At 34.7% G+C, this 11673-nt stretch overlaps 1 protein-coding gene across 3 annotated transcripts; it reads right to left on the reverse strand.

Annotated features, from left to right (window-relative positions):
- Positions 1-333: 333 nt before the first annotated feature.
- Positions 334-11130, reverse strand: LOC109827391 (protein WEAK CHLOROPLAST MOVEMENT UNDER BLUE LIGHT 1-like). 3 transcript variants are annotated; one of them, XM_020394401.1, is made up of 5 exons: positions 10969-11130; positions 10741-10816; positions 7184-7398; positions 3547-4569; positions 334-2342 (listed from the first exon to the last, which is right to left on the reverse strand). In XM_020394401.1, exons 4-5 carry the CDS (start codon positions 4540-4542, stop codon positions 588-590), a joined length of 2751 nt encoding a protein of 916 aa, XP_020249990.1. In that variant the 5' UTR covers positions 4543-4569; positions 7184-7398; positions 10741-10816; positions 10969-11130; the 3' UTR covers positions 334-587. The 3 variants fall into 3 exon arrangements, with proteins under 3 accessions (XP_020249990.1, XP_020249989.1, XP_020249988.1); XM_020394400.1 differs by lacking the exon at positions 7184-7398; XM_020394399.1 differs by lacking the exons at positions 7184-7398; positions 10741-10816.
- Positions 11131-11673: the final 543 nt, after the last annotated feature.

An 11673-nucleotide genomic window follows, 5' to 3' on the forward strand; every position in this document is an offset into this window, starting at 1 on the left:
TCTCACTATAAAACACTCTTTTACTATCTCTCTATCGCTAAAAAAAAATGACAGAAGATCCCCAAGATTCACAGTACTACAAAATGCCGATGAGTAACTTAATCGTGGACACTGGGTAGATTTGTTTCTTTAGGACTCAGTTCAATGTCATTGCAACCAACCAAGAAGATGGAAACTTAACCGATGAATGTCAGTTGCTAAAGTAGTTTTCATCAGGAGATAGAATCAACAGGCTATGCTGTAGAAATGCATATTGAAACAACTAATACCTCAGCTAAGAAACCAGAGGTCACAGTTGCATTTGAGCGTCCAACCGGTTTGCTTCTTTGTTGGCTATAAGATAAGAACAGCTCTGATCAAATTTCACAAATTATTCCATGCTCAAATTACATTACAAATTTTCAACTATAAAAAGGACAGCAAGTGCTGATGATTTGGAGCGGTCTGTCACTATACTAAATGCCTATTTTCGGAAAATTTCACTTACTCATGATGCCTATACCAATACACTACACACCCTTACATTACATGATTTATTAAACAAATTAATACTTGTGACACATATACAGTAAAATATGATTCTCATTTCACAAGGTCTCTGATTTTTTCCTCGCCAAGAACATCACAAGCCGAGGAAAGAACGACTTCTTCTTCCTCCTCACCTTCGCCTCTGCCACTTCTCTTTCTCCCTTGTCCTCCATTGTGTACACCTTTGCATTAGGTCCAGGATGAACGATATCAGCGTCGATTAAACTCTTTGGTTCACTCTCGAAACTTCTTGCTGGGCTTTTCGGAGGCAAATTACTATTTCGAGCAGCATTACTAGCTCTCCTCCTCTGCTCATGCTCAGCTCTCCACCTCCTTAGTTCTTGCTCAACACCCAATTTCCCTTCTTTAGCTTTCTCAGCCCTCTCCAGTGCAATTCTTAAAGCTTCCTTCTCCTGATTCATCTCCATATAAGCCTCCTCTAGCTTTTGTACAGTTTTCAACTCTGACTCCTTTGCCACATTAATTTGTGAAATTGCACCAGTAACCCTCTCATTTGCGAGCTCCTCGGCCTCATGAGCTCTCTTGCTAAGACTGTAATACTCCTCCAATGGAAGTGTTACTCCATCACTCAACTCCTCCCCCTCGCTCTCATGCAAAGCTTTTATCGCTTGAAGAGCCAGCCTCTCCGATGCTTTCGCTGCCTCAGTCTCTTTGAGAGCTGCATTCAATCTTATTTCTGTTGTGCTTGCTGTTGTTTTGATTTGCTCCAACTCTTCCTTGGCTTTTCTTAGATCGTCACGTGCTGATTGAGCATCGGTTTTAGCTATGTCAGCTTCTTGTGCAGCTTCTTGAAGTAGCTTTGGAAGCTCCACCATTTTTGCTCGTGCTTCCTTCTCCTTTGTTAAAGCTAGTTGTATTTCTTCTTTTGTTCTTTCGATCTCAGCTTCGACTGATGATACTGCTATCGATGCCATTCCTTCTCTCTGTCTCATTGCAGCAAGGCCTGCTTTCTCTCTTTCGAGCTCAGCTTTGAGCGATGACTCTGCGGCTTTAAGTAAATTCACCTCATTTTTAGCCTTCTCGATATTTCCCTTTACTTCCTCCAGCTCCATACTACCACTTCCAGATTCTTGATTCAGTTTAGATTCCATATAAGCAGCTAGTTCAGAATTGAGGCTAAGTAACAAAGAAGATGCTGTGTCTAATTTCTCTTTGAGATTCTTTACAGACAAGAGTTGTTCATTGAGTTTCTGGACTTCCTCTTCTGCTTGCTTCAATTCTTTCTCCCAATTCAGACAGTCCTGTTCTCTTGCCAAGGCTGCGCCAATTCGGTGCTCCTCCGCTTCAAGATGTGCAGCATGAGCAGATTCTAGAGACTCCTTTGTTGCAATGAGCTCGAGGGTTAAGTCTTCAACTGTCTTCTCAATCTCCTTACTTCTTATAACAGCTTCTCTAGCTTTCTTCGTTGCATTATCCCTTTCACTAAGCAGAGAAACGTAATCCTTTTGTAGATCCTCAAGCTCTTTTTTCACAGACTTTAGTTCAACAACGGCTGCTTCGTGCCTTGCCTTGGCAACCTCTAGCTGTTGTTTAGCAGCAACACTGGCTTCATCAGCGATCCCTTCCTCCATTTCTTTGGCTCGGAGTTGAGCGAGTTCTGAATCCTGTTTAGCCTGAGCCTCTTCGGTTTGAGCTTTCTCTAGGTCCAACTTGAGCTCTTCGATGAGTATCTTGGTACTATTGAGCTCCTCTAGTACCTGTGTCTTGGCAACTTCAGCAGCTTCTGATTGCTCCTTGTAGCTTGGGATTTCTTCTCGCACCTTCTCGAGTTCAATTTGGACTCGTTTGCGTCTCTGCATGTAGGTAAATAAGTAAGAAACCTTGCAATTATAATATCATTATCATTGTAATCCAATATCTTAGATATCAAAATTTAAGCACAGATTCATATTTCAATGTGAGGAAAGAGAGAATTACTCTACAGTTGCAAAGCAAGAGCATCCTTGAGATTCTATTAAAACAATAAGTGAATAGAAAGAGCTAGAGGCTAGATGCCAAGATTGGATGTAAGCCAGAGGGAATTGTGTCTAGTAGTATTAACAATAGAAAGTACTCATAATACCTTATAGCCTATTGTAAAACAACTAACTCCAAAAATAGGTGAACTCAACGTAGTTATTGTTAAATTAACCAAGAATAAAATGGAGAAAGCAGGTTCTACAAATTTTGTTCAACATAAATAAAAAGCTACCAGGTTATGTGGAAAAAGATTATTCCTCATTGCACAGGTAAATTATAACCACAGACCCAGGTACAAAAGCACATCACATGTGAACTTCCGCACACGCAATACATATAATTTGCTGAAAGTTATTTGTAAATAACATTTTCTTAACTAACATACATACATACACACACACAAACACACACACAAATATATACATATACATATATATACGTATATGTATACACACACACACACACCACACACACACACGCACATATATCTTTTGTTATACCAAATGAAACACCTACCAAATACACCATCCACTACGCACGAGTTAGATGTAAAATAATTATATCATTGACCTTGACAAATGTTAGGTGGGAATAACATCACTTCACGCCATATATGAAATTATGTGTATGCCTATTATTATTTCCAGACATCAAAGAAACAGCACCTATTAAATCCATCTTTCACTTGATCAGAAATTTGAGAGTAAAATAATTGTTTGTTCTTGACCTTAGCGTTAACATACATTAGAAGCCTCTAGAAGTTACTACAGAGTGGATAACAGGGAATAAGAGGAACACAGATTTGGTTGCCATGTAAGTACCAGGAAGTCAGGTTGTTATCACTTATCAGCACCCATCTTATTACCATTAAAAGAAACTTTAAGAATAGACCTAGGTCCTATTCCTTCCAGCAAATAGAAAATTCTTATCTTAAAAGAATTATATGAAAAATATTCCAAAATTTTAGTCAGAAAACATAATAAAAAACCACTCAATAAAAAATAATTGCATAGTCAGTATGACGTAAGTCACCATTACCTCCAAGGCCAAGGCTCTATGAGCTTTCCAATCAACAATACCTCCAAACCTGGAAACAGCCTCTTTAACAGATTCAAAAGGTGCAGTAGTATCAACAAGGCCTCTATATGCATTTGCTTGCTTTGCATCTCCAGAAATCCCAGCAATTTTAGTATTTCTGACCTCCACTTGGTGATTATTAACCTTTAAGGATTGTCCATTTGCAGTCTTTTTAATGTCCTCCATTACAGTGCAGTCATTATTATTCTGAACCTCAACATACTGTGCAGAACTCCCTCCATCAAGTTGCTGAGTTGGTGGACTACTATCGACTTCTGATGACAAAAGCGTTGATTCAACAATATTTGTCTCATGTGAACTCACTGGTGGAACGTCTGCGCTCTTGTCCAATGATGAATGAGGTAGTGAAGACCTATTAGCTTCTGATGACACAGCCGTGGCATTTTCAGCGGTATTTCTGGTTTCTCTCGAAATCTCTGGTAAACTCGGTGAGGCCTGATTTAATGTTGAATGAATAGAAGGACTACCATTTAAATTATGTTGTGAAATAGATATTTCCAGTGATGGATGGTGCAAAAAATTGCCAAGAACCTCTGATGAAAAAGTTCCTGCGTCTTTTGGATTCTCTGTTAAAATTGGTGAGCTCTTATCATGTGATAAATGAGGAACTTGGTTACTTTGAGAAGACAAATCTGTGGAATCCTCAGATTTGGTCCCTGATGTATCTGAACTTGAGACAGCATTGCCTTGATCCACTGATGTATGAGGTGATGCAATGTTGTGAGATTCTGATGGTGACCCTTGTTCACTAAGATTCTCTGAAGAAACAGACATTTTCTTGCCTAATGATGGTGTATCCTTATTTTTATCATCAGTTATTTTGGATGTAGGAGGAGATGGGTGACTAGGAACTGAATCTGGCAAAGGATCAGAAGTCGTTTGAGAGGATTCCTCAAGTGGAAGTTCTTCTTCAGCATCCTCAAACTCCTCCATCATACAATTAGAATTTCCTGCCGCAGATTCCTATAAGAAGATAGGCACTCAGTAGAAAATAGATGGTAATATTAAGAAAAAAATATTACAGATACTGCAGGGAATCATGATTTATCTATCAATTAACAATCTATTATTTTTAATAATAAATATATTCAGAAGAGCAAAGTTCAGTTCTTATCACAGTCAATCTAAGCACCGTCCTAGCATACATCGGTGGATCCATATACACCAAAGTGGGGTCATGTGACCCCACTTTGGTCAAGAAATAATAAGACCCCACATATTTAAAATTCACCATTCGAAGCTATTTTGTGTATTTTGTTTTGAAGATGGTCCTGATTTTATACGTGGCTAGGTGAACAGTCAAAGGAGTTTCTTATGCAATGAAGTTGATAGAGAGTAAGTTGTGGAATAAAATGAATGATGATTGGCTCAATGATTGCTTACTAACATTATATCCTAAGAAATATGTATTTGATTTTTATAGTGCTACTAATGACACAATTAGGTACTTTTTTTCAAATATAAAAAATCATCGAGCAATTGTAAATCTTTTTAACTATTAATTAATAGTGACACCACTTTCCCAAAATTCTAGATATGCCACTGCTCGCATACATATATTTCAAACCCCAACTCCATACTATCCAATCTGAAGAAGCATGTGCTGCGCACTAGCTCATCTTTTCGAGCCAACCAAATAGCAGGTCTAAGCAAGCAACTAGTCACTTTCTTCCAGAAGTTGAAACCAACAGCGCATATATATATATAATTATATATATATATATATATTATATATATATATATATATATAATATATATATATTATACTATATATATATATATATGATATTATATAATATATTATATATATTGTATATGAATATATATATATGTTATATATATTATATATAATATATATATATATATATGATATATGTATATGTATAATATATGTATATGTATATAGTGTATATGTCTATATATATATACTATATATACATATATGTATACATATATGTATATATATACATTATAGTATATATATATATATATATATATATATATATATATATATATATATACATATATATATAATATATATATATATATATATATACTATATATATATATGTATATATATATATATATATATGTATATATATATATCATATATATATATATATATATATATATAATATATATATGCTATTATATATGTATAATGTATAATGTATTATGCTATATGTCATATGTATATGATGTATGTATGTATGCTATATGTATGTATATGTAATATGTCTATATGTAATATGTATGTATGTATGTATGTAATGTATGTATGTATGCTATATGTATGTATGATGTATGTATGTATATATATATATATATAATATAATATATATATATATATATATATCTAATATATATATATATATATATATATTATATATATATATTAATATAATATATATAATATATATATATATATAGACACACAAACACGTATAAAGGAATACAGCTTACTCCTACTTTCCATGTTAACCACAAAGTATGCAGTACTTCCAAATGTTTGGGCATTGTCTATGAATAACAAGTTGCAGATCAAACACATCTCAAGTCGACTACTCAACTCATAGCGCTTGCATATCTTATTTGCACTGAATATCTCATGAAAAGTTTCCAAGTAAAACATGTTTGCAACCTCTAGTCTTACTGGTGCCAATATGTTGCAGTACAATACAGCACCCATAATATATTGTCAATAAAGACATCATGCAAGTGTCAATCAGAATCAAGCAATACGGAAGGTAAAAAGGAAAAGGGGAAATGTTAAGCCCCTCAAGGTAGTAAGGACTTGGACAAGTACTGGAGGATGACCTATTATAAGGGTAATGCACAGCAAAACAATATACATACTGGAGCATGACCTACTATAAGGCATTAGTGTCAAATTTATTAATTATTATAAATGGAAGCCTGGTCTTACTTAATGAGTCAAATGTTCTGTACCCCTGATTAAATGTGAAACAGAAAAGTTCAAAATAGCTAACACATGAACAAAAACTGTTAAAACAAAACCAAAATAGGGGAGAACCTTTATTAGATTATCATCAACTTCTTGTATTACTGAATCAGGAACGTTTAATGCAGATATTGATAGTTTAAATAGTCTTCAGAGAACAAATATCATCTCTGAAAGATATTTCATGATATTTTATTGGTTTAAGAAGAATTCTTGAAGAACCTTCCTTTCTGTAAAGATTGTGATGGGGAACGACAAGATGGAGATTCTTGATAGTAACTTATTTGGATCAAATAAAACGAAAATACAAATAAAATTGCACTCTTCATTTAAGAATAGGAAAAGATACAAATGTGGGCCTCACACCCAGGCATCACACATGCCGGCACCTCACATGCCTACTACTAGATGCAATTTACATGATTTTCACATTCTTCTCTCCTCCCTCCTCAAATGAAAAATACAATCTTATTTATAGAAAAACTAAGAAAATAAAAAAAATCCTCACTAAAGAAGATATAACATCAAATAACATCCTAACTAAAAGCAGATAACATCCGATAAAATCCTAACCAAAGGAAAGGATAGAATTAAGTAAAATCATAAGTAATTTACCTAATCCCAATTGAGCTAAATCTGATCAAATTTTCACGAATTTCTTTTTAGATTCAAATTGAATTTGTCCAGGGCAGCCCAATAGGTCACATGGCAAAGCCGTGTCGCTCCCCTATGTTGGTTCGATTCTCATGTGAACTAAAGGCGCAATAGTTGTGATTGTTGGTGTTGTTGTTGTCATGTTCACCAAAGGCGTATTTTCCTCCAAAAAAAATCTGAATCTGTCTTAGATTGTGCACTAACATCCTATCATCTGCTATCATATATTCATCACAATAAATTTCCTTGAATAAAGATCATATAGAAACAAGATATAAAGCTAAGTGAATATGACCGTATATGCAAACGTTGCCCCTCATTTCCATAAGGATTGTTTCTCAGAACAATAACAAATATGTAATGTCGCAACATTCTCTTAAAGAATGAGGTCAAAGTTCATGTCTCAAAGAGTTTTCTGCTATCATGTTAGATCCTTCAAATACTTCGGACACTGTCAAGTTCACTGGTGTACGAAGTTAATTTCTTGCCAAGAACCAAAAATGCAACTAGAGTTGGCAAAAATGAGGCATGAGGACTAAGGGAAATTATGGTATCTTTGACAAATATCATGCACTTAGCCTTCTCCTTTATGTGATAAGAGAATACACATGAATTTGAAGGAAATTCCATAAGACAGCTATAATCGACAAAGGTTTATGAATAAAAGTATCAAAAATGTGAATATGATGGATGAATGAAAATACACAAAAACATACAATAAGACAGGAGCGCATCCATGAAAACTTAGAAGTTTCCTAAGTCGCCCAGGTACTTCTACCATGAAGCCCAAACCTGACACACCCATACCCAAATTTTATGGACACTCCTTGGAGATATGCATACATTTGGTTGGACATGTACTCAATTATATGATATATGTTTTAGTTCTAAACACTTGCCAAACGCTATGATTTTAAAGGATCATTGAGTGTCTAGTTCAAAATGACTAGTCTCCAATTTATAATGATCAACATAACAAAAGAAAGTTAAAATGTGTTAAGAATTTTAATCCTAATATATGAATTGGAAAACAATAATGATCTCATGTAAATTATTAATTTCCATATATATGTGTGTGCAGTGTGCACGCGCATGCGCATATTGTTGTGTCCTCGTACCCTACAATTTACAATTTTGCCATGTCCTGTACCCATACGAGCGCCCATTTCCTTGCAATTGGGGAAGTTACTCTTATTGATGACAAAGTGAGAGAAATTGGAATAATTTTGGTCATGTGCAATAATGCTACTAAATGCACAAATTCGGAAATGTGATAGGATTATAGTAATGGAAGCAATTAAAATGAAAGCTAGCCTTACAAGAACTTGACTTGAGAAAATTAAGTAGGATATGGTAACAGTTACCTTAAAAGAACAAAACCTTCAATGGAGTTGAACAGAATAAAGAGGTCATTTAGATGACTCCAAAATTTAAGATCAAAACTTTGTTATTGTTGTACTTAGCCCCTCCATTTCAAGATGAAACAAGAGTTGCTACACCAGCTCATAGTTGGTTTTAACTGAATCATGGACAGGTCACACTAAATACAATGTTAGCCTTTAGTTCACCGCCTTAGCATTATAACTCCCTAGACCACAATAACCATAGCCTTAGGATCATGTGAGTTCTCTGTAAATCATTTCCGATACATTATAATGCTTGTGCATTAAAGGTTAAAAATAAATAAGTAGTTGGAGTCTAGAATTCACTGAAATTCCTAGCAATTGTGATTCACACTCCACGAACTGAGCTCAATTAATAGACTGGCAGTTGCTAAGAATCTTGGATTGTCTTCTTTTTTATATTATCATAAGCTACTTAATTCAAAGATTATTGGCCACAATCTCCATTTCTAAAGCCTTGTCATTTATGTATGTATATCAACTAAAAATATATTATGAAAGGTTTATTATTCTCCATTGATTTAGGGAATGCCATTGTTTTTCGAAGTACTTGTACAATAGCACATAGCAATCATATTCCATGTCCAAATATGCAAGAACAACTCGTGATATGTCCAGGATAAGCACAGCAGTCAGATCAAACAAATGGTGTTAGTTATTAACACACATGATTTTAATAGGACAGGGACTCTAGACAAAGGAGTCAAACTTTTAAAGAGAATGTAATAATAAAGTCATCCAAAATGTGTGACAAGTTTTTATTTTATAGACATCAAGTTGGGAGTACCGATTTGATAGAAACTCTTCGACTTGAAAGGAGGATGTAGAACAAATGTACAATGTATCACTATAATTAAGTGGGGCTAACTTAGATTCATCTCCATTTCCTGTCTACCATTTATCATGAAACTGATCTTTGGAAAGTAAAGTAAATTTTCAAGAACTAATATATATAACCCATTAAATTGTAGTTAAAATGTTGCAGTCAAAGTACATTGTATGTAACAACCTATCAACATACTTTCTTCAGTTTCCACAATATCGAGATGTTTTCATAAATAAGAAATCCTCACTCCCTTCAGGGGGGGGGGGGGGGGGGGGGGATAAAGACAAAAAGTAAAACATAGGCAAATTGCTGGGTCCAGTGACATAAAGCAGATTTTCTCCATTGAAGATCCATTAAAGAAGAAGTGGCCCTCAAATGTACTTCTCCATAATGTGCAGTAAATAAATCTGACGGAACTTCCAAATATATATCATGAAGATGATGCAACAAGTTCATGTACACTTTCTAATATATCCCATAAACATTTGTCAGGTGATACAAATGACCCATATATTTAAACCATAAATCATAACCATTGCTCATCCCATACATCAGACTTATTGCTTTGCCAATCACTGCTGTGCTCCATTTTTAAGATGCATCTCAATTTGTTTGATATGAGTCGGATAAGGACACGCAGAAGGTAAATAATGAAATTATGAAACTACTCTAATATCAAAAGTACCACCCGTCTGAACATGATGCAAAAATACAAATATGGAAAACACCAACTCTCCAAAATAATGAGATGCATGTGTGAAAGAAAGAAACATGAAGTTCAAGTCTAAAGTCAAAAACTACTAAAGGACCATCCAATGCTTTCTTAAGCTACAGATTTATAAGCTAATCCCAAGAGAAGTCTCCCAGAATCTGCAAAACTCATCGGCCCTCAAAATGGGAGGAAAGTTTCAGCCATGTTCATCTAAATCTACAAGCATGTTATTTGACAAGTATTTCAAAAGAAAAGAGTAAGAAAAAATAAAGGAAAAGTTCAATCCAAGATAAACATAAATTTTAAGTGGACTTCATCAAATTCTTACACAGTTCACAACTTCAACTTAAATTCAGTAAAAAGAAATTAACATAACAGCATCACTAGTTCATCAAATTCATTCTAAGAGCTCCATAATTAGTTCTACAATCCAAAACCAAACTCATCTAGTTATTAAAAAGAGCTCCCTTAACTCTTCATCAACATAAACAATAACCTGTAATTGAACCACAATTTCCGTAATTACCACAAACAAACACAATTTGCATGCATCAAATTATCTAGTATTACTTCATACCCAATAAATAGAAGACCCCAGAAAACAACAGGGTCAACCCAAAAGCATTTATTTCGGTGATTTCCTCCAAATATTTCTGAAAACAAAAGAACCCAAATCAATTAATCAACAGATTTCCATAATTAAACACTTCAGGCAGCCGATAAAGGACTTCAAAGACGTATAACTTTGAATACTGAAGTAACTAAAAGCAAAGAATCAACACATGAGATGAAGTTAAAAACTTACTTGTTTCCTCAAATATTTTGATGTAAATGACAAAACTTGAATCGCTTCCTCTCTCTGTCTAATCGAGAAGAAGGAGGTGATGAAGAGAGGAGGAGAAAATTAAACATCAACACGGGGAAATCACGTGAGGCGCCCTTCTCTTCCCCCCTCTCTCTCTCTCTCTCTTTCGGGCCTTAAGATTTTTTTTCTAAGAAAAAGAAAGTTATTATTTATTCTTTTTTCTCTTTTTCTTACCATACGCTTTAATCCCAACATAGTAACGCACCCAATTGTTTCACCCACTCTATATCAAACGTGGATCAATAATTTAAAGGACACGTGTCAGCATTGTGATGTTTGGAAGTTGGGTGCTGATGATTTTTGAGAAGTGGAGGAATCTTGAGAGGTGGGTATTGACCTCAAGATCAAGTAGAATGGTCGGCTTGTTTTCTGTCGTAAGGTCTGCATATTAATTGTTTATGCGGATTATTTGCTTTTGATTTCTTTAAAATACATTTCTTTTATTTTCAGCTTTATCGGTTTCGGTGGAGACTTTTATTTTCTTTGCGGTGAAGAATTGAATATCTAGGGAAATAATAGATTAAAGGGTCAATTGTTGTGCGCAGCGGAACTCCAAACACACACGAAACAGCACAAACAAGAACGAGATAGATCACAATCAAGCGAACAAAACACAAAGCACAGCAAGACAAACGAATTTTACGT

This window comes from Asparagus officinalis, unplaced genomic scaffold, assembly GCF_001876935.1.
Source record: "Asparagus officinalis unplaced genomic scaffold, Aspof.V1 AsparagusV1_Un171, whole genome shotgun sequence".
Classification (NCBI taxonomy): domain Eukaryota; kingdom Viridiplantae; phylum Streptophyta; class Magnoliopsida; order Asparagales; family Asparagaceae; genus Asparagus; species Asparagus officinalis.